Raw genomic sequence first — 22,738 nt, forward strand, 5'->3', positions numbered from 1 at the left:
CGTACGCGCTTGGGGGGTGGCCTTAAGGATCAAATGCCGTCCCGGCGGCAGGGAGCCAGCGTCCACCAGCCGGAGCTGCTAAGTTACCGCGGCCCTCTGCATCCCCGGTCTTTTATTTTTAACTCTTGAAACAAAAGTATGAAAACTTTCGGGGTTTTTTTTTTTTCCTGTTTGGAAAAATGCATAATGACAAAACGCCAGTCGGACATCAGTGACATCTTAAATCAAATGAGAATGGTCTCATGTTTTGTTAATAAAATCTATTTCTTTAAAAAAATATATTTTACTTGAAAGAGAAACGTGTAAGGGGGGCAAGGGGGCAGGGGGAGAAAGAGAGAGAAGGAGAGAGAATCCAAAGCAGGCTCATCACTCAGTGCGGCCCAAGGCTCGGCTGGATTCCACGCCTGCTCCCTGGGATCATGACCTGAGCCAAAGTCAAGACCCCATGGCTCAAGCGACTGAGCCACCCAGGCGCCCCTGAAATCTTATTTCCTGAGCACTCACTGTGCACCATGCACGTTGCCAGATCAGTGCAGGATATATTTATGTCATTTAATTCTCAAAACTCTATGAAATGGCACTTGGTGTTCCCATTTTACAGAAAAGTCAGGAAGCTAAAGCCTGGAAGTCCACTGGGATGGTAAATATAACTTCTGACTCCTGGAAGGGCGGGGCTCAGGGTGCAGGACACAGGGATTAGTAACAGGGCACTAACGAGGTCTCGTGTCCAAATCAGGACATTTCTGAGAGTGAACGGTGGCCCTCCTAATAATTATGCTGGCAGCCACAGGCACAAACGGGGACTGTCCTGGGCAGACAGCACATTTGGTCACCAGTGATACCCCCCATACACACACACCCTCAAACACACACACAAAAAGAGTATGTCCCTGGGGAACGGATGTGGCAAATCTCCTTTCTCACAGACTTGCCTTCTATGTCTTGGCCCCTAGGATTGGGATCCTGGGACCGGCTGGCCATCTTTTCTTCTGTGTTTGCCCCTAGGGGAGCGAGCGGCCAGGATGTCCCAAGGAAGGGGGCTGGACAGAATGGGATGTCCCAAGGTGGGCTAATGCCAAGGGCAGCAGCAGTCCAGGACCCCATTTCCCCAGCACGGTGAGCACCTGCTTCTCCGAGGGTATTCTTTGATGCCCATTTACCAGTAGGGTTTGGCTCTAGCCAAGCCGTGTGACCTTGGGCAAGGTACTCTGCTTGTTCGAGCCTCAGAGTCCTGATCTGCAGAATGGAGGAGACGAGCGGCTCTCACTGGGCAGGCACTGTTAAAACTTTTATGACTTTTAGGGTGTTCTGAGCAGATAGTAAAGGCGTGCAGGGGAGAAGGGCTTAGGAGCTACAAGCCCTGGCAGATGGGAGATGTTCCATCTGGAGGCCAGACAAGGGAGCTGACCTAGAATGGGGCCCTCGTAACACACTTCCCAGTCCAGGCTCGGATGGCCCGTTGCCCTGGCTAGTTGTGGCGGTTGGCCCCATTAGCCGCTCTGCGGGGCAGAGGCCATCCCACCTTCCAGTGCTCAGCCACTGGGCTGCATCGCTAGCCAGTTGTGTAACAGCTGCCACATTCCACCCAGCACAGCCCCACCTCTGGGCCAGACAGTGGCTCTGCATATACCAGGCATGACCGGACTGCATGAATCATGAGATGTCAAGCCTGAAGCACGTCACCATGGGATGGAGACGGGGCCTGTTCTCCACCCCCGTTCCCCCCGCTTGGGATTCTGGGACCGGGCTTTGCTGAGTCCCACAGCTTGAGTGGATAGGGGTTTAATGCCAAGAGCAGGCATCAGAACGGCTCGTGCCTCTGTCAGCAGAGAAGGTGGGTGTTGGGGGAGAGGGGCCTGAGGGCATCAGACCCTATCCAGAAGTCTCCAAAGAGCCTTGGTCTCCTTTGTCCACCGATACCAGACACCAGTCATCAAACTCACTGTAGAGCAACAGGCTGCTGTTTCGGCCTCCTTGCCCCTGTACTCTCTCTCAAATCCACCAAGTCACTCCCCAGCTCATTGCTGTTCACACACACACACGACCCTCACCCCCCATGACCTTGACTTTCAGACTCTCTGTGGAGGAGCAAGCATCTTCTCTGAATGCCCCCCCCCCAGCAGATGTGCAGAAGGTAGACACGCTCTCTCTCATATATGGCCTTGTACCCAGAGCTCCCCCTTCACTCAGAATAGGAGCGGGGATGGGGTGGGGGAGGGGCCCTGGCCTAAAAGCTGGGTCTGACTCTCTGGAGAAGGTGGAATCAGGGCTGTTTCAAGTTTGTCTCCGTGTTTGACCTGATGACACATAAATTCGGGGACTGTGGGGGGGGGAGGCGGTAGAGGGGGCTTCTCTCCCACCAGGCTCAGGAAAAGCAGAGAAAACTTCTCTGTGGGAGAAACACAGAGAGAGAGGAAGAGGCAGAGTCCAGGGGAGAGGGAGGAGGGGGAGTACAGGAGAGTCCCCGCCCTGGGCTGTCCCAAACCAGATTCTAGGAGACCCTCCCTAGAGGTTTTGTGTGTGTTTTTTTTTTTTAAATAAAAAGCTCCCCTTTTTTAATTTAAACCAACTCAAAAGGGAGTTAGGCTCTATGGCCAAGAACCTAAACTGTATATGGCTCTATAATCCATCCCACCCACACCACCCAGCTTCCTGGAGTGAACCATGCTGGCCAGGCCTCCACCCTGCAAACCCTGAGCTATTGCCTACCCTATTGCCTGGAATGTTCTGTCCCCCCCCACCCTTTGCAGCCTGGCCCAAAGCCCTCCTCCTCCTCCTCCACCTCAGTGTCCCTCCCTGAGCCTTTTTGTGCTGGGTGGACACTTGGTTTGAGTTCACAGTTTCCTGCCCCAGAGGTCAGCCGAGGGCCCCTCCTGCTCCCCTAGGCTTTGCCTGATAACCCCCCGCAGCAGAGGGGAGAGGGGAGGTGCCTCTGGTCATAGGACCCGGGCAAAGCCCTCCCCGTGGGAAGGCCCCGGAAGCCAGTGAGCTCAGCTTCGCCACCTCCCTGCTCCTGCACGTGAACCAAGAGGCTCACCGAACGTTCTTCCACCCACTGATTGGGGTGCTGGGTATGTCCCCCACGTGCCACGGTAGTGAGTCGGCGCCCACAGCCAGGGCCCCTGCTGCCGTCAGCCGGAGAGGACCAAAGGCATGACACCCAGCTGGTAAAGGGGTCCTTTATTTTCACATTAAACAGAAGTGGTCTATGCTGCTGCTCGTGCCCCCTGCACGGGGCAAGAGCTGGGCCTCCTGAAGCACCCGTCCCGGTGCCCGCGGTCCGCCGTCTACCGGAAGAGGGCCCTGGGAAAGCGGCGGAGCTCTGGGAGGAAATGCCAGGAACCCTGGGGGGCGGGGGGGGGGGCTGGCATAGGGGCCTCCCCAGCAGGACAGACCAGAATGGCAACCAGGCCTCCACACCACGCGGACGCCTCCCTGGTGGCAGGTGGGGCCAGTGTCAAAGGCCAGCTGGGGTCATGGGGTTACAAAGAGGAGCTGCCACAGGACCTCAGGCCCCCCGACCCAGAACCCCCCTCAGGCCCTTGAGGCCAGGCGGTCTGGACAGGCCACAGGCTGAAAGGTGCCCCGCGGCCCAGGCATGCGGTTCCCAGGCTCCTCAGAACAAAGTATTCCACGAAGCCAGGGGCAGCCGTGCGAGCGGGGTGGGCCATCCTCCCAGCCGGCTGCCCCCCCGCCCCTACGGCCCCAGGAGTCCCCCGGCCTCAGGTTCCATTGCTGAGCTCCCTCCTAGGATCTGGTCCCTCAGCTGTGCTGAGCTGCACGGTGGGGGGCTGCAGGACAGGGGTAGCTCTGGGGCTGGGGACTCTGGCTTTGGCTGAACCTCCCCCCCCCCCCCCGGATCTCTGCGGACAGCCCCCCTCAGCCTCTCAAGCACGGATCCTGCCTTGGCCCTTGCCTCCAGGAGCCAAGAGTGAGAATGTCGATGCCAGAGGGTATCAAACACGACTCCTCCAGCATCCAGAGCTCAATACCCGCCTGCGGACGGAGGGTAACGTGTGCACGGAGAGAGGGACTCGTATGCGTGCGTGCATTGCGTCTGCGGGTGTGCGCATGCGCTATCGACACCGGGATGTGCGTGTTTTTGCATCATGGCACGGGAGCGCGCGCCGATGGTCGTGGGCACCCCGGGGCCGCTTGGGTGGACCATGTATGTGCATTCACGCTGGCGGGAATGGAGGGGGTGCGGGCATGGACTCGGAGGATTCACGTGGCGTGGGGACACAGCAGCAGGCGCTGGCGGGGGTGCCTGCACGGCGGCACCTGTGGGGGGTGCGCGCCTGTCCCGGGCTAGGGCCACAGCGGGGGGGGGGGGGGGGCAGGGCGACCCTCACTGCCAGCTGGCGCAGCTCTGGGGCAGGCTGTGCAGAATGGCCTCCAGGTTCTGCTTGTCAGCACGGATCTCTGCGAGGTCGTTCTCGAAGCTCTGGATCTGCAGCTCCTGCTGCTGGGACTCCTGCTCCAGCAGCCTCAGTTTCCCCTGCAGGGCCCCCGGCGGGCTCAGCCGCAGCCTCAGGCGCTCCAGTGCCCACTGGGTCTCGTTCAGGGCCTGGGCTGGGGCTCGATGGGTGTCCAGTGACCCTGCGGGGAGGCACAGGCAGCCTCAGCATAGGCCAGCTCCCCTGCAGGCCCGACGCCTGTTCGGCCCCCACCCCCGAGACCCTTGCCAGCTCAGATCTTCCAGGATCCTGACGGCCCACAGTCTACCAGGAAAGCAAGGGACCGAGAGAGGGCAGTGTTTCTGGTTGGGGCACCCCACTGGGTTCACGTGAAGACCCGAAACTTCCCCCCTGGGCAGCACCGGGCAACCGTTCATCCTTGTTGCTGATGAAAAGAAGGCTCTGTGTGCATCCTGAGCCCATTTCCTAAAGCAGCGTGCGCGCTCAAGGTGCCCGTTCAAGGTGCCCATGATTCCTGCTGGCTCCTCAGACGCACCATGTTGATTTACCAGGAGCACACATTTACAGATACCGCCTGTGCCGAGGTGTGGCCGCTCACCGGCGTAAAAAGAAGCATCCCTGGCATTAGAATGAGGGCTGGGAAGCAGGGTTTCCACCTGGCCCAGCACGGATTAACTCTATTTCTTAAGGACTTAAGGACTTCCCAGAGCCTCTCCAAGGGTAAAACAAGGTGGGGCCTGGTGCTCACATTTGAACTTGATGGTGGTGGTGGAGTGCAATCTACAGGCTGTCTCCCCCACCTGGCCCTTGTCATCTTGTCTTTTAAGGGTGACATTCAGCAGGAAGACAAGGCTCAGCCAGGTGGGAGAGTCGTGGGGATGGGGAAGTCTGTTCCAAATGGCTTCTAATCCCACGGGATCCCCCTATGGGCCTAGGGCTCTCCCTAGCCCCGAATTTCCTGGGCAACGAAGGTGGAAGGTGGAGGGCAGGCAGTAGCAGAACCTGAAACGGGCAGGAAGAGGCAGAAGAGAGCTGGGCCCTGGCAGCCTGGGCAAGTCCCGCTCTCCGCAAAGACCTCGAGGGGCCCCACCATCCACAGGGGTGTCCAAACTGCCCGGCCCGAGGAGATTCAGGTTCAAGGCACTGCCACACTCCGTGTGCCCGCTGGGGCTCCCAGGCACCGGGGCAGGGTCCAGATGTGGGCTGTCGTCTCCTGCATCCCTAAGCCAAGCACGTCACCAGCACAAACGAATAAATGACAGCAACCGCCAAAGCAGCTTACCCTCGCAGAGCAAGGCACCGCCCCGGGCACTGTGTCCAGTGCTCCGGGTCCTTAGCGTTGGGTACAGACCAATGGCCACAAGTGGGCACTCTGAATTGGTTAGACCCGCGGGTGAACCTCAGCTTCCCCACCGGCTGGCTGTGGGGCCCCGGACACATAGTTTAAACTCTCCAAGCCTCAGACTGCCCGTCTGCAAAATGGCAAAGCGAAGCTGTGTTCTTGCCCCGAAGAGAATGAGGCTTCTAGAGATCACGTGTGCAAACAGCTGAGCGCGGGCCTGGCATGCAGACAGGATGCAGAATGTGGTGAGTCTTCCCCTTATTAATAATAAAGGAAATGCCGTTCCGTGGGTGAGCCTGAGGACGTGACACTAAGGGACAGAGGCCAGCCACAGAAGGACAAATGCTGTGGGAATCCACTGATATGAGATCTCTAAGAGCGTTAAGTTCATAGACACCAAAGAGAGAATGGGGCGTGCCAGGGGCTGGGGACACAGGGAATTCATGTCTAATGGGTGCAGAGTGGTTCGGTTTGCGAAGATAGGAAAGTTCTGGGAAAGGATGGCGGTGATGGCTGCAAGACACTGTGAATGTGCGTAATGCCTCTGAAGTGTGTGCTTAAAGATGGTTACAACGGCACATGTTATGTTATGCGTATCTTACCACAGTTTTTAAAAATGCATACCTGCTATGGCCCTATCCCTTTCCCTGCTCTGAGGCCTCCATGCTTCCCCACTCTGAGGGGGTGCCGGCTCCCTCACCCTGAAATGTCTCCCTGCTGAGGCCCGCCTCGATTCTTCCTCCTCCCTGGGAGCTGCTGTTGACAGACTCTCACCCCCACGGCGTGGCAACCGCTTTCTAAATGACCCAGTGTTACTCCCATTTTCCAGACGGGGGAACTGAGGTTCGGAGAGGCAGAGTAGTTTTCCCAAGGTCTCCCGGCCAAGCACCAGACTTGAGAGTCTTGGTCTGATTCCAAACCAGCACATGATCTCGATGCCGGATTGCTTCTGTGACATCCTCTCTCCTCTGAAACCCTCAGGGCGGATCTGTGTGTGGTGACTTTTCCAGTCTCCCAGGCTAGTGGCCCCTGAGGGCACACAGAGAATGGCCGCCAGCCCCACCTCGCATGGGGGTCTGGAACTATTATAAACGCTTGCGGCTGGGGATGGGGAGCCCTGTGTAGACGAGGGCAAGGAGGAGATCTTCTCTAGGACCGGGGCTCACAGAAGCTCCGGAGGTGCTCCAGGGCCTCAGGGGATCAGGGCCCGGCCTTGGGTGCTCACCCAGCCTGGCAAGTAGCTCCGACAAGGCCTGGACGTCCTCTTCCAGGGTCCTGCGTGACTCCCAGATCTGCCGCTCCACGGCCCGCAGCCCGGCACCCGCCTTGGGAGGGAGGGAGAGCTTGAGCGGCGCCCCGCCGGCTCCGGGGGGGGGCCGGGAGGGAACGAGGTGGGGGGTCTGGGCCCACGTACCTGCTCAGCTTCCTCCAGCTCCTGTCTGCGCGCTTGGAAGGCAAGCACCTGCCCGGAGGCCCGTCGGAGCGTCGCCTGCGTCTGGCTGGACAGCCGGCCTGCCCGGTGGTTCTCCTGCTTCCCGTCCCTCAGCAAGGCCCTGGCGAGCTGGGGGAGGGAGGAGAGGGGGGGTGGAGTAAGTCCTTCCAGAGGCAAAGAGCACAGACGGCAGTAATGCCGAGCTGTCCTCAGTTTGAGCACCAGATCATTCATTCATTCCACCACCGTGTCCCGGATGCAGGCTACGTGCACCAAGTCAGCGGGGGCCGGGGAGAGGCACGGGGGGTTAGACTTTGGCTCCAGTTAGAAAACGAGAGTCTAGAAGTTTGGGAGCAAAGCCAAACAGATCTAGGTGACATTCCTGGTCATGTGATTTAAGTTCCTAAAACAGGCTGGTACTCAGAGGGTCCCCACCGGTCAGACAGGGACAACAGTGACACCTGTTTGTCAAGGAATCAACAGGGTCACTTGAATGAAGCTCAAGGGCTTGGAGCCTGGGATCCACCGTGCCCCAAGTGCGGAGCATCCAGCATCGTGTACACGGGAGAGGCAGATCTGCAGGGACCACGTTTAACCTACGGAAGGGGAGCCCTTAGGAGACGGTCCACCCCCAGGCCCAGAGGCAGGGGCGCCGCTGTTGTCACATCCGTGGCCCTGACCTTAGCACTGTCCATAGCCAACATTTCGGCTTCCCGGCCCTTCTTCTTGGCACTGGAGGAGACAGATGCCGCGTTCCCCAGCATCCTCTCCGCCTGCTTGGCCTTCTTTTTCAAGTCCGCGAGGAGCCTGCCCCTGACCGTGCCTGCCTTCCTCCCCAGCGCGGCCTGGTCCTTGGGCCGAGGAAACTGTCGCTTCATTCCTGCAAACCCAGGAGAGGCTGTGTCAGCGGGGCGAGGAGGGAAGGGGGCTCACGCCCCTGCCGGGCAAGCACCACCAGACGCCTGACCCTCAGATGACGTGAGTGGAGGGTCAAGATGTAGGTGGTTCACATGTGACCTTCTCAGGCTTGTCTTGGGAACAAAGAACCAGCAAGACATACGGCTCAGTGAATGTAAAGGTTTACATTCTTTTATGAGATTTATTAAAATCACAAAAGTACACCAGGCACCTGGGTGGCTCAGTGGGTTGAGCATCCGACTTTGGCTCATGGTTCGTGAGTTCAAGCCACACATCGGGCTCGCTGCTGTCAGCACAGAGCCTGCTTTGAATCCTCTGTCCTCCTCTCTCTGCCCCTCCCCCACCTGCACTCTCAAAAATAAGTAAACATTAAAAATATATAAAAATAAGGGCACCTGGGTGGCTCAGTCAGTTAAGCATCCGACTTCAGCTCAGGTCATGATCTTACAGTTCAAGAGTTCGAGCCCCGCGTCAGGCTCTGTGCAGACAGCTCAGAGCCTGGAGCCTGCTTCGGATTCTGTGTCTCCCTCTCTCTCTGCCCTTCCCCCACTCATGATTTGTCTCTGTCTCTCAAAAATGAATAAACGTTAAAAAAATTAAATATATACATATATATAAATAAAAACTAAAAATCACATGGTGTTCAGTGCCTGGGCCATGGCGGGAATGGATGGGAAGTCACAGCACAGTACCCAGCAAATCCATATCTCCTATTTCTAAAAGGGCTTTGAGGCAGCTTATAGTAATAGATAAGTCAACGATTGGACCACTAAAATGAAAAACCAAGGGCCATAGGTAATTGGGGGGATGAGGAAGGGACAAAGAGGAGTGAGAAGTGCCAGAAAATTAGGATAATAACATTGGAGGCACTGAATGCTCTATATACCTCTGAGCTTCCTAGCAGCCAAGATAAAAAGGGAGGTATTACAATTTGCATAGGTTTTATTATCTAATAAGAAGTAGTTTCCCTCTGTAAAGAAGAAAGACCTTTTTCCTCCTTTTAAGATAAAATCCTACGGGAAATCAGGAATACTGATTATAGTCCAATTTTATTTATTTATCTTTTTTTAATGTTTATTTATTTTTTGAGAGAGGGACAATGAGTGGCGGAGGGGCAGAGAGAGAGGGAGACACAGAATCTGAAGCAGGCTCTAGGCTCTGAGCTGTCAGCACAGAGCCTGACATGAGATCAAACTCAGAAACTGTGAGATCATGACATGAGCCGAAGTCGGACCCTTAACTGACTGAGCTACCCAGGTGCCCCTATAGTCAAATTTTAGAAAGAATCAAGCCCTCTAAGGCAGAATATCACAATTTTTCTGAAGATAATCCAACAATTAGATCTACTTTGCCTCTTGTACACAAAATTGATGTTTTTTAAAAAAATTTTTAATGTTTTATTTATTTCTGAGAGAGAGAGAGAGAGCAGGGGAGGGTCAGAGAAAGAGGGAGACACAGAATCCGAAGCAGGCTCCAGGCTCTGAGCTAGCTGTCAGCACAGAGCCTGACGTGGGGCCTGAATCCACGAACTGTGAGATCATGACCTGAGCCAAAGTTGGACATTCAACCGACTGAGCCACCCATGCACCCCAAAATTGGTATTTCTTAAAATGCACTCCGTGGAGTCCTCACTCTACAGGGGTAGTAACAAATGTCAGGAGGAAACGTCAATTAGGCTTGAATAAAAAGAAGGAGGTTTCTTTACTGCAGGACTTCTCAGAACCTTTAATAGGTGCACGCTGTATGGCCTCTAGAAGGCGCTATAGTAATGACATATCCTAAACTTATTTGAACACAAACCCACTCTTGATAGATAACCTCTCGGGCTAATTCACTCTGTGAGTTTTCCTTTCATCCTGAATACCAACTGGGCACAGGCCAACTGGTAGTGACAGAGGGCGTCTCTGAAAAGGGGCAGGAATGAGGGGAAAGAACCTAGAGTTAGAGGTTTGAGATGAGCCCTTGTGTACTCACAGTACTGCCCCAGGGAGGCAAAGTTCCATGCAGTATATCCGACAGTGAGAAGGGGATGCCTTGTGAGGTAGTGAGCCCACAAGCACTGGAGGTAGGCAAGCAGAGGCTGGATGAGTCCCCTGGGTGGTGAGGGGGTTGCAGCAGAGGGCTCGAGCAACCTTGATAATTTCAATGTCCTAAAATCCTAATATTCCACCACTGCATGTCATTGAATTTACATTTTCCTAAACGCAACTCAGAGCCAAGAGCACACGGCCACGCCCTCTGCATGGAAGCCCCCTGACTCATGGGTGACCAAGACTTCAGACCACAGAGCAGCCTAGAGAAGAGGAGGCACTGACCAGCTCACCCTCTGTCCCAGAAGGTAGAGGGTCCATGGCTGGGGCCACATCTCCCAGGGGCAGTGGGTAGAGTTGGGAAGGAAGTCTGTAGAACCGGATCAAGCAGAGCCTGACTTCCGGTCTTAGACACCAAGGGGCCCCTGGGGCCTATGTTCCTGCTTTATTCAGCTCATTGGTGCAGAGCCACAGACAAGGGGCAAAGAGGACCTCAGAGAAGCCTATGCCACAGGGGGACGGAGAGCCGGAGAATCCTGACCCTGGACGGTTTCTATTCGGTGCATCTCTGACCCAGGGATAGTTACCAATCCCTTTCCTTGGTCTACACGTCTATGAAATGGGACCACTTAGCCTCATTTTCCTAAAGCCCAAAGGAAACCTGGAATGGCATCAACCCACGCCCCCTTTCTAAAGAGAACTCTGCCTCCTTCCCTGCGACCCCAGCTGAACACTGGACTGTGGCCGCCGTTTGTACCAGGTGATGGGACCCCCGGCCTGAGCAGACGAGACCAGGAATGGATAGCCGATGGCCTCGGAATCGGCCCTGATAGGCTCTGTGTGTGGTCTGATGGCCGACAGCCATGCGGGTGAGTACCCGGTGAGGGGTGTGTGAGGAACAGTCGAGCAGCCCGGGAGGGGTCCTGGCTGGGTGGGGAGGGGAAGGGCCGGTTGGCTTATGCCCACACAACTGGACTTCGGTCCCCTGCGGCACGGGCAGTTACGCAGCAAGAAGCCTAGGGCTGAGCGAGGCACGCATACCTTCCAGGTCGGCCAGCAGGGTCCTGGCTCCCGTGACCGTCACTGTGGCGGCCTGGACGGATGAGGAAGCCCGCGTCAGGGCGGCTCTGGCCTGCTGGCGAAGCTGGAGAGAGAAGAGAGAGGATCCGCAGGGGGAGACACTGGACGGACAGGGTCTTTGCCTTTCATTCTCCTGCTCCCCCCACACCCCAGGACACCCCCAGGGCAGCCCGACCCGGTGCCTGCTTCAAGGACATGAGCCCACCTGTGTGAGGGGCTCCGTCTTCCGCAGCTCGGCCTGGGCGGTGGCCTGGAGGGCCCGGGCAGCCTCGGTGACCGCACGCTCTCTAGAAGCAACCGTCTTCTCCAGGGCCTGTGCCTTCAGACCCAGGGCCCCGGCCTGGGACTTCTGCAGGGAGATGGTGGGCTCAGGCAGGGCCCGGCAGGAAGACCCGAGGGACAGGTCCTCTACCGGGTGGGAGGCGCCCAGGGACAGGAATGGGGGGGGGGGCGGGAACAGAGCTGCCTGTGGGCCCCAGGAAGAAGAGGGGCAGCCAGGGCAGGGAGAGCCTGTCTCAGGTTCCAGTCTTACCAACGACTAGGAGCGAGGCCTCCCTGACCTGCATTTCCTTCCCCAGATCCACAATCTCAGCTGAAACCTGGGGCCCGAATGTATTTCCAAATTCAGAATTTTCCTGACTTGAGAAGCAGAGCCGTGCAGGTGCCGAATGCCATCTAACACCTTCGGCGGCATCGAGGGCCACGCTCAGGGTCAAACCCCTTAGTACCTGCACGCTACTCTTCATATTCGGGGTGAGGGAAGCGAGGACCCCAAAGAAGGAGCTTCAGGCCAGTCAGGTTTTGCCCCAGATGCATTTGTATAAGCTTAGTCTCTTTCTTAGAGTGCGGTTTCTGAGTCTGGGGATTTGAGGATTACTGGGGAGACACGACGGAGCTGATTTATCCGGAGGTGCTGAGGGCTGACAGGCACTGAGGACCACTTTGCATACTGCTCACAAATCCTCTCCCGGCTCGCATGGACGCGGCCTACAACTACCTGATGGGTGAGCTCCGTCTCACAGAGGAATTAACTGAGGGCGCAGGGAGGGAACGTGACCTTGGCCAAGGTCACAGATCTGGGGAGGCGGAGCTGGGATTTGACCCCGCGTCTCTCTGCTGCCTCTGCTAATGCCACTGTGCAGAAGACACCTGGCCTTTGCTATTATTATCACAATCAACTACAAAGACCGGCCGAGCTCCATCTCTGTGCCAGGCAGGCGCTCGGCCAAGCCACGGATGTGGATTATCTCGTTTTAATCGACTGCCATATAGTTAAAAATAAGCCACGTCGTCTGCCTCTGCCTGGGCTGCGCTGGTTTCCCAGCTGCCTCATTCTCCCCACCCCACCCCATGCAGAGCTCCAAGGACGGCCAGGCTGACCAGTGCTGCAGGGGCAGCCCGTGGGGCCGGGCGCAGGACGGCGTCTGCACCAACTTGCTGCGTGGCGGCCAGCACCCTCCCAGCTCCAGGCAGCATCTCTGCCACAGCCGTGCCCAGCGCCTTCTGGGCTGCCTGGACCTCCTGGTACCTGAGGGGAGACAGCAAAGTTGCCTCGCAGAGCAGGGCACAGGGCTCTCCTTCCCCGTGGATGTCACCCCCCACCCCCCGCCGGAGCCCTCTGGAAACCGCCCAGGCAGAGCCGCCCTCTGCAGGGTCGGCATCCGGCAGCTGGCCTCGGAAACTGGCAGCTTTCAAATGAATGGAAAAGGCAGTAAAGGCAGCACATTCTTGTTTCTTCATTCATTCAAGTCAAACGCTCTTTTCTGAAGGGGCTTGGGCTTGGCTTCCACTCGAGAATCATATGTTTTGCAAATGTTTGGATTCTCTGGCTGAATCGCGAAGAGGAAAATGCCTGATGTTGGTGAAGGGACGGCAGCTCGGGCCTCGGTCTTGGCTCGGCCGTGCCCTTGGGTGACCTTGGGCATGTGGCTCTCCAGGTAAATGGATAGCCCTGGGCTCTGAGGGCCCTCAGCTTCAAGGTGCTGTAGTTAACTGCCTAGAACAGGTTTCTTGTTCCGTCCAGCTGTCTGTGCCCTCCCCCCACCCAGCTCCACAGTGAGCACGGCTGGGATGCTGACCCCCCCCTGCGGTCTCTCATCCCTCCCCCACTTCTCAGACAGCCTGTGCCCCCACCCCTGCCCAGGAGTGGGTCAGATGACCTCACACACAGCGCCCCATGCCAGTCAGGGCCGGCCACTTGATCTAAGCTGGGCCACTCACATTCTCTCATCTAGGAAGTCAACTTGGGACTTAGGGAGGCCTTCCTGGGTCTCTCTTGACACTCTGACTGAGGTTAGAAGGGAGTCACACAGAGCAGAGAAGCAGAGGCCAAGAAGGAAGCTGGTGCCTGAAAGGAGCTGCCTGGGGGTGGGGGTGGGGCCTGGGGGGGTGCTGCGGGATGCTGCAGGGGTGAGAGAGAGACATGCTGCTCTGGACCCTCCTGGTTCAAGTTCTCACTCCTTCTCTCCAGAGGCTGACCTGCACCCCCAGGCATAAATGCATTCTTGTAATGCATCACCCAGTGGGCCCGAGACCTCAGACATCCCCGCCCACCTGCCCAGAGGACGTCAGGACTCAGGAAGGAAGCCAGTTCTGGACCCAGCACCCTCCAGCCAGGCCCCGTCGGCTGCAGGAGGCCAACTCAACCTTCCACCCACACCCGGGAGGCCTCACCTGCCCTCCAGTTCCCGCTGGGCCTCCAGGGCCACTCTGCCCTCCACCAGACTCCAGAGAAGTGCATAACTGGTGTTGGAGGCGACCAGGGCCCTCCGCGCAGTGGCCTCAATCTTGGCAGTGGTGTCCCTGTGGCTGTATAGAAATGCCCACTTGACCACCACCAGGAGCTCACACAGAAGGCGGCCTGCACCCAAACCCACACCTCCCAGCACACGGGACTCCAACCCTGTGGGCCGAGCTCCTTTTCTCCCTCTGCTAGACACACAGTGAGGGCTGATGGGAAGGGACCCACCCATGCCCCTGCTCCTGTTCCATTGAGTTGATGCCTGTTGTCCTGGCATAATGATCAATAGGGCCTTTTATCACTTGTAAAATCTCAGTTTGGACCATAATGATATGGTCACCCTAATAAAGACATCACAGAAGAGAGTGGTCAGGACAGCCTGGGTTTGAATCCAGGCAAGGGGACACCTGCGGGGTTGATCCTGACCTGGGAACCCACCCCCCATCCCCGAGAAGTGCTGGGTTCCCTTCAAGACTGTGTGGGCAAGACCTCACCAGGCTCCCAGGGCCCGGGGTCTCACCTCCTGGCGAGGGCATGGGCCTCGGTGGCCAGGTGGCTCCAGGTGGTGGGCTGGCTGGACCCTTCCTGAGGAATCACCTTTAGAGAAGAGAGGGAGATGGGAGGAAGCTGATGGGCATCCTTGAAGGGCAAGGGCCTCATTTGACCAAATTACTGGGCAGGACTAAATCATGCCAGTTATTTTATAAATGCTCAAAGGTAGCCTGAAAGTCAGCACCCGGTGGGCAGAGCCCCAGAATGTAGAAACGGCAGTTATGATGCCCACCACTCATTCGCTGGACATTCAGTGTCCCCCTGGAACATGCCTTGTTCTGTGCAGACATTATCCCACTGAATCAGCAGAAGGGGTGCTGTGTGACCCCCCCCCCATTCTGTAGATGAGGAAACAGAGCCTCTCCAAAAAGGCACAGCCCAGCCACTAGGTCACCAGGTGAGCCCAGGATGTGTTACCAGAGATCTGAGGATGATGGCCGCCTGCAGAATCTCCTCTTCCGAGGACTCCAGTGCTGCATCTAGGTCTGCCAGCTGGAAGCAGGTCTTCTCTGTTCCAGCCTGGCCACAGTGGGCACCCTTGCTCAGTGTCCGCAGCTGCTCCCGGGCAGCCTTCACCGCACCTTCAAGGCCTGTCACCTGCTCCAGGAAGTCTTCCCGGGCTCCTGCATGAAGCCCGCAAAGTTCAGGGGTCACAGAGCACTTGATATGTCACAACAAAGTGCTCACCCTCAGGGACCCCCCATCTCTGTCTGGGCACAGCTTAGCTCCCTCACCAGGCCTGAGCACCAACCACCACCAGTCAGCTCCAAGGGAAGAGCCTCCCTATTTTACAGACGCAAAGACTGAGGTCCAGAGAAGGCAAATCATGACCCGAAGCCCTCCCACATAGGAAGTCCACCACAGATAAGGGCCTGGAAGGAACTCAGTTCTGCTAGAGCCACAAGAAACAATTCCTGAACCTGAGACAGCAGAAAGGCCACCACCTTGAGTCAGCTCTGTTATCTGCAGTGTGGGTTGGTATGGTCGTTTGAACACACATCATCTGGAAGGTCCCTATTCTGATCACGAGTCTTGCTAACAAGTGCTCAGCTCACCTACGCCTGGCTGCTAAAGGAGCAAAGGTGCCTATGAACATGAAATTATACAGAAGGGTCAACTCACTTTTAATATTCCCTAAATTACAATGTCCCAAGGCCAAATTCCATCTGGCTCTATTAACAGTCTCTATTCTCATGTACTTGTTTATTTCTATCCTGGGGAATGAGCAAAATGGCCAATAGTCAAGGCAGCAGAAACGGTACCTGTTCAGCACCTGGGACAGCACCTCAGTGATTATTTGTTGTATGTGTGAAACCAGCCCCCTTCCTCACTCAGCTTACAGTCCCGGGTGGGACACAGGGCATGGGGCATGGGGATAGGTGTTACAGTCAGAGACGAATAAAGTTGCAAAGTACAACTGGGTGGGGGACATTGAAGGAAAGGTCTGGGGTGGGGACATGGGAGGAGCCCATTTAGTTGGGGAGGACAGGCTCTCCCAGAAAGTGAGTTCTTCTAGGACCCAGCTCAGAGCCTTCAGAGCATCCTGAGACCAGACTGAAGGGCTCCAAGGGGGGGGGGGGGGTCTGACCAGCCAGCCGTCTCGTCACCGCTCACCTTGCAGCAGATGTCCCTGGTAGATGTCCCCCCGTGGGGCCTCTCCCTGCAGAATGTGCAGGGGTCCCCAGGGCTCACTACAGTCAGACCTCTGCAGCCACCCCTCCATCAGGGTCAGCCTGGCCTTCAGCTTGGAAGCCTGGAGGTAGGAAAAGAAGGGCACGCGAGGCTGATGGCCCAGAAGTCCTGTCTGCACACCTCTCCCCTGGCTTCTGTCCAGCCTTTCCCTCACCGATGGTCTCCTTTTCCTGTCTCATTCTGAGCATCAAAGCCGAGGACACACCAGACCTTTGAGGACCAGCCTTGCCCACCCCTTCCTCATAGCTGTCCCTTCCCTCCTCACACCCATGGCACCTGCTAGCATTCAGCTGACACATCTCTGATCTACTGAGAGAGGGATGGGAAGGGACTCCCCAGGAGAATCTGTCTGTCCTGCTATATTGCAGGTGTACGTGGATACTGCTGACTGAGTGTGCCACACAATGTCTTCTAGCACTGTTCTTTTATCTATTTGTGTTTGTATTTCATTATTCATTCTTTTTAAGTAGGCTCCATGCCCAACATGGGGTCTGAACTGACAATCCTGAGACCAAGAGTTGCGTGCAGGGTGCCTGGGTGGCTCAGTTGGCTCAGTGGCTAAGCATCCGACTTCGGCTAAGGTCATGATCTCACAGTTCATGGGTTCGAGTCCCATGTTGGGCTCTGTGCTGAAAGCTCAGAGCCTGGAGCCTGCTTCGGATTCTGTGTCTTCCTCTCTCTCTGCCTCTGCTTATGCTCTATCTCTCTCTCAAAAATAAATAAACATTAAAAAAAAAGAGAGAGAGTTGCACGCTCTACTGACTGAGCCAGCCAGGCATCCCCCAAGTCACACCAACAATGACTGTGTTTACACACTTGCAGGGAACCGCAAGCGGCTGCTGGCCACACACCGGCTCATGTTCACCTTGTAACCACCCTAAGGGCCGGAGGATGCAAGTCCTGAGCCCTCTCTTCGATTCCAAAGTCCAGAATGCTCTGAGAAACCACAGGGCTTTCCGTTCCTTACTGAATGGCAAAATGATGTTAAAAAAAATTCTAAACTCATCTAGCAGCAAAAGCGTTCTGACCTAGACTGTCTGTGGTCCTTATTTTTTATTTGGGGTGACTATTTATCTGTTTCCCTGCAGATACATCCATGGGTTTGACTGCAGGGACAGACTGGCCCAGGCACTACAGAGGGGAGGGGCGGGGAGGGGTGGCTACTATTCACCACCCATCATTGTGTCTTTTTACAGCATCGTCATTCTGAAGGCTGGCCTCACCAGTTGCAGGTGAGGGGTCGCACGCCTGCGTCCATTTTGGAGCAGGAGAGAGAGGGATGAAATTTACCAAAGCTGCTCCCTGCTATTGGGGACACCACATGGGTTTGGAGAGGTCACGCTCCTCACCCCTGCATCACACCAGCTCCCTCTCAAAATTCTCCTTGAGGCCTGGCCCTCCTCCCTACTGCCTCCACCAAGGGCCATCTATGTGGTCTCATCCCCACTGAACTTGAGAAAGTGTGAGACCTGGGCTTGGGTGGGGAAGGATACCCGGTGACAGCAGCTCTTCTCCTGTCTAGTCAGGAGCCAGGGGCAAGCAGAGGTGAGGGTTGGGCAGGGCTGGCATCAGCCAGATGGCTGGGTGAGCACAGGGAGAAGGTGACCAGTGGCCCCAGAAGGCCTGAGAGCCATGGATGAGAAGTCAGTTCCCGGTGCCCAGCACAGAGCTGGCGCTCACGGTGGGGTGGCGGGGGGAGCGTGATGTGGCGGGAGGCAGGGCGAGACTTCCTGGGTGGGGCCCGGATGGGTGGGCTCACCTCCTCCTTCACCAGGGCGTAGCAGGACGGGCACTCCTGACAGTGGGTGCCGCCGGCCGTGAGGAAGAAGTTTTCCCGGCAGCGGTCACACTTGTAGCCCACGAAGCCGGGCCTGCACACGCACGTGCCGTTCTTGTGGCACTGCGCCTCGGCGGCCCCCGACGGGGAGCACCTGCAGGCTGGGGGGAGCGGTGCAGATGGCGCTGAGCGCCCTGATGCCCCCCACCCAACATCAGAGCCCCTCAGGTCCCCTGCATGCTAGCAGCGGGCTGCTCCCGACCCCCCCCTCCCCCACCCCAGAGGCAGCTCAATCACACTCCTGGGTCCTTCCTGGGAGACTGAGTCAGAAGGCCGGAGGTGACAGCTGACTTACTCCGGCGTCCCTGGGTCTGAGAACCAGCCATGTTTCGGAACTGCCATGCAGTCCAGCCGTACGAATGCGGAAACCGAGGCCCAGAGAGGTGACCCGATGGCCTCAGCACACAGGGATGTAGCAGCGGAGTTTTTGGTTCCCTGCATTCGTTCCATCCATATTTCTATGGCTGTTCTTAGAAGACAGCGATGCGCCTGCACCTGACCTTTCGCTCTCCTGCCAAATGGCTGGCAGCCCCCTCTTTGCCCAGAGATCTCAGGCCCCACCTCCTGGGCGGCCGGGCAGCACCCAGCTCCTCACCTCGGCAGCCCTTGATGGAGAAGCCGAAGAAACCCAGCTGGCATCTGTAGCAGGCCTGGCCCTCAACGCCTGGGCGACAGGGGCACTGCCCAGTCGTGGGGTGACACCGATCCTCCTGGGAGCCCAGCGGGTGACACTTGCAGCTATGACAGGGGAGGGGACCGGGTCTGAGGCGAGCTCTGCTGGCAGCGGCTGCCCGGGGGCCTGTAGGTCACCCCCTCTGCAGACGGGGGCCCAGGGGCCCCATCTCTGCCTCCGGACACATCAAACAGCTTTCCCCAAGCTGAACCCCAGGAGGCACAGTCTCACCAAATGCCTCCCCCCCCCCACCCCTGCCAGAGGCTATGGGGACACACAGATCTTGGAGACTATACTCCTCTGTTGGAAAGGCACACTGCGACCAGCACATTAAAGGCTCTGAGGACTCTCGCAAGGAGGAAACCTGTTTGTTCCCCGGGGCGCTTCCCTGGAGCCCTCCGCTGTTCCCCAAAGGCACGAAGGTGCCGTTGTGGCCAAAAAGGTCACTGAGCAACAGCGTCACCGAGAAGGGGAATCGGAGAGCAAACTGGCCCCCCCGGCCACCTGGCCCTCCCTGAGGGCTGCTCCTGGCCGGCATCCTGGGTTGGCAGGGCCACAAGTCTGACCCCCGAGGGACCATCGCTTTGTCCCCCTTTGGTGCAGGGCCCGGTGTGCCTGGCACGGAGCCTAGGATGGCCCGTTCCAAACCGGAGCCCTCCCCGGAGGCCGCCCGGGGCGCCTTCCATCCTGGAGACACCCCCAGGGGGAAGGGCACCCACAGCCTCGCCCCACTCACCTCCGGCAGCCCCTCCCGGGCTGGAGGCCATAGAAGCCGGGGCTGCAGCGGCTACAGTCCCGTCCCGTCACGTGAGGCAGGCAGGTGCACCGGCCGGTCACCGGGTCGCAGGGTGTCTGCTCACTGACCGAGCCCCCCGGGTTGCAACCACAGGCTGGGGACGGGAGCAGAAAATGGCGTTGGGGAACCATGAAGACTATCGCTCAACCTTTGGGGGTCCCGGAGAAGACAGGGAGCACACAGGGATGACTCACATTCAGCCCAGCCTCCTGAGCTGTTTCTGGAAAAAGGCTATAGGGCCGGGCTCAAATCTCAACCGTTTCCTATGTCCTTGGAAAAACAGCCCCAAATCGGCATGGAGGCAGAGGGCTCCTCTGAGCTTGGCCCCGAACTCCCACTGGCTGGAGAGAAGGCCAGAGACCTGGCCAGGGAGTCATGGGGGGACCCCTGTGCCCACTGTCTTGGGCCGCTTGACCTTGCCCTCTGGGCCCCGTAAAAACAAGAGGCCGGCAGGGTGCTGACGGGTGCCGCGTGGAGAAAGGGGCTCTGGAGTAAGTTTGGGGGAAATGCTGAACTTCTCCCTGAAGCACTTCTGGAAGCCTTCCATGGGCTGAGGTACAGCCCTCTGAGCGGGGACACAGGACTGTGTGCGAACCCAGGTGGAGGAGAAAAGCCTGAAGGAAGCCCGGGGGCAGCACAAACGTGGTGAGTGCTGTGGCCGAGGAGGACAGTCGTGGGCGCTACCTGTGGAGCTGGGAGTAAGCGCCAAATCAAGGCAAAAAATAAAATAAATAAAGCATAAGCTCAGGGGTGATTAGATCAAGGCTGAGAGAGACCCTGGAGGAGAGCAAACCCTTACGCCTTTCGGACAACGGACCAGAGAAGGTGAGTAATCTGCCTAGGGTTGCACAGCCCCTTGGAACTGATGGCTAGAGCTGGCGGAGTGGGGCCCCACCATGCCCTGCCGGTGGCTCGAGAGGTGGGTACTCACGCGTGCACTTGTCTGCAGGCCGAGGGGCCAGGGCGCTCCCGTAGAAGCCTTCCGCACAGCGCTCGCAGCGGGCGCCTGTCGTGTTGTGCAGGCAACGCAGGCAGCGGCCAGACTGGGGGTCACAGTTGCCCACGGCGTTGGGGTCTACGTTCCCACTGCACTGGCACCGGCGGCAGGGCTGGGGGGCTCCAGAGAGCCCCAGAGGGTCCCCAAAATAGCCATCATCACAGATCTCACAGCGTCGCCCTGGGGAAGGGAGGGGGCTGTGTGTGGAGGCGCAGGCCTGAGGGAGGGGGCTGCCGGGTCCCCACGGTAGGTGGGGGGAAGGTGTGAACCCAAGCAATCGGCCCTCGCGTCTCCTTGTGGAACAGAGCGTGGGCTCCAGGGCCAGGGCCCAGCTCAGCCGCCGGCTGGCTGTGTGGTCTAGGGCGAGCTCCTGGGCCTCTCTGACCTCAGGCTCCTTGTCTACAAAGCCGGGACAGTCATGGCAGCCGCGGCAGAGAACCAGGGAGAGGGCTTGGTGAGATCATTTGTGTAAAGCTCTTAGCACAACTCCGGGCACTACAACAGCGGTGGCCGTCACATATTCCTTGTCATCACCCGCTGACCATCCTCTTCATCAGCAAGGCCCGCAGGACGCTGGTGTGACAAGGGGGGCGGGGCTGGCGCCCCCCCGGGCGACCTTCCCAGGGGTTGTTCCCTCCGTGCACAGCACTGCTCTTCCCACTCCCCAAATCCTCCCTCGGGCACATGGCTGCCTGGGCCAGACTGAACTTCTCTGTCTACACCCGCAGACCAGGCTCTCCTCGAGTCTCCAGACCAGGGGAGCCAGAAAATGCAGGGAAGGTTACGGAACAGAGGCACAGCATGAGGGCAGGGTGGGGGGCAGGGTCCTCCGGTCTTGGGCCCCCACCCGCCGCTCTACTGCTGGCACAGGGGGAGCTGCTTTCCTAGCGGTCCCCAGCAAGGCGGGCACTAGACAGGACCTCAGGACCTCCTGAGGCAGCCACAGGGACACAAAATCGGATGTCTGGGAGCCTCGGAAACAGTGTGCCGAGTGAAACAAGCCAGTTACAGAAGGACAAACATCGGATGATGTCACTTATACGAGGTCCCAGGAAGAGTCAGATGCAGAGAGACAGGAAGTAGGGAAGAGGCAGGAAGTAGGAGAGAGACAGGAAGTAGTGCTTACTAGGGGCTGCAGAAGGGGGGGGTGGGGTTGTATAATGGGGACAGTGTTTCCGTTTGGGAGGGTGAATACATTCTGCAGACACATTGTAGAAATGGCTGCACAACCCCGTGAATGTACGTAAACGCCACTCAACTGTGCACTTAAAAAATGGTTCAAATCATGGGGTGCCCGGGTGGCTCAGTCGGTTGAGCGGCCAACTTCGACTCAGGTAGTGATCTCACAGCTTTGGAGTTCGAGCCCCGCATCAGGCTCTGTGCTCACAGCTCGGAGCCTGGAGCCTGCTTTGGATTTCTGTCTCCCTCTCTCTCTCTCATGTTCTCTCTGTCTCTCAAAAATAAATTAACATTAAAAAAATTTTTTTAAATGGTTCAAATGACAAATTTTATGTTATATATTTTTCACCATAACTTAAGAAATTAATAATGGAATATACCCCCAAAAACCACATCGAGTTGTATAAGTGGGCGAATTGTCGGGTATGTGAATAATATCTCAAAAGAGCTGGAAAAGAATCAGATGTCGAGGGTGACCCTGGGTCCTGGAGTGGGGAGTGTGGGTGGGGGTTTCTCCCTTATACAACATCTGGCAACATGTTTTAAAAGCTGAAAGTGTAATCAGAGATTGTCCTTCTCATCCATGTATCAGAATTAGTGAGAGCACTTGTTATGAATACAGATTCTTAGGTAAGCCAGGCTCTAGAAGGCCAGGGCCCAAATGGGAATTTTCAAAAACTCTCCATGGGGCGCCTGGGTGGCTCAGTTGGTTGAGCGTCCGACTTCAGCTCAGGTCATGTTCTCACGGTTAATGAGTTCGAGCCCTTCATCGGGCTCTGTGCTGACAGCTCAGAGCATGGAGCCTGCTTCAGAGTCTGTGTCTCTCTCTCTGCCCCTCCCCTGCTCGCTCTCTGTCTCTCTCTCAAAAATAAATAAACATTAAAAGAAAAAGACTCGGGGCGCCTGGGTGGCTTAGTCAGTTAAGCGTCCGACTTTCACTTAGGTCATGATCTCGCGGTTCGTGGGTTCGAGCCCCGCGTCGGGCTCTGTGCTGACTGCCAGCTCAGAGCCTGGAGCCTATTTCAGAGTCTGTGTCTCCCTCTCTCTTTCAC

General features: G+C 57.3%; 1 protein-coding gene across 1 annotated transcript in view; it reads right to left on the reverse strand.

Annotated features, from left to right (window-relative positions):
* Positions 1-3,165: 3,165 nt before the first annotated feature.
* The window catches only part of LAMC3 (laminin subunit gamma 3), a 60,776-nt gene continuing 41,203 nt past the window's right edge, over positions 3,166-22,738 (reverse strand). The window contains exons 14-28 of the mRNA XM_039229648.1: positions 20,442-20,687; positions 19,451-19,604; positions 18,637-18,779; positions 17,964-18,142; positions 16,127-16,265; positions 14,930-15,135; positions 14,481-14,557; positions 13,894-14,028; positions 12,601-12,748; positions 11,426-11,569; positions 11,182-11,284; positions 7,873-8,072; positions 7,175-7,321; positions 6,986-7,085; positions 3,166-4,599 (exon numbers count right to left, since the gene is read on the reverse strand). Of these exons, the coding sequence (XP_039085579.1) occupies positions 4,349-4,599; positions 6,986-7,085; positions 7,175-7,321; positions 7,873-8,072; positions 11,182-11,284; positions 11,426-11,569; positions 12,601-12,748; positions 13,894-14,028; positions 14,481-14,557; positions 14,930-15,135; positions 16,127-16,265; positions 17,964-18,142; positions 18,637-18,779; positions 19,451-19,604; positions 20,442-20,687 (2,372 nt within the window). The 3' untranslated portion in view covers positions 3,166-4,348. The remainder of the gene's footprint in view (positions 4,600-6,985; positions 7,086-7,174; positions 7,322-7,872; positions 8,073-11,181; positions 11,285-11,425; positions 11,570-12,600; positions 12,749-13,893; positions 14,029-14,480; positions 14,558-14,929; positions 15,136-16,126; positions 16,266-17,963; positions 18,143-18,636; positions 18,780-19,450; positions 19,605-20,441; positions 20,688-22,738) is intronic.

The sequence above is a fragment of the Hyaena hyaena genome, unplaced genomic scaffold (assembly GCF_003009895.1).
Source record: "Hyaena hyaena isolate Hyena2069 unplaced genomic scaffold, ASM300989v1 scaffold_38, whole genome shotgun sequence".
Classification (NCBI taxonomy): domain Eukaryota; kingdom Metazoa; phylum Chordata; class Mammalia; order Carnivora; family Hyaenidae; genus Hyaena; species Hyaena hyaena.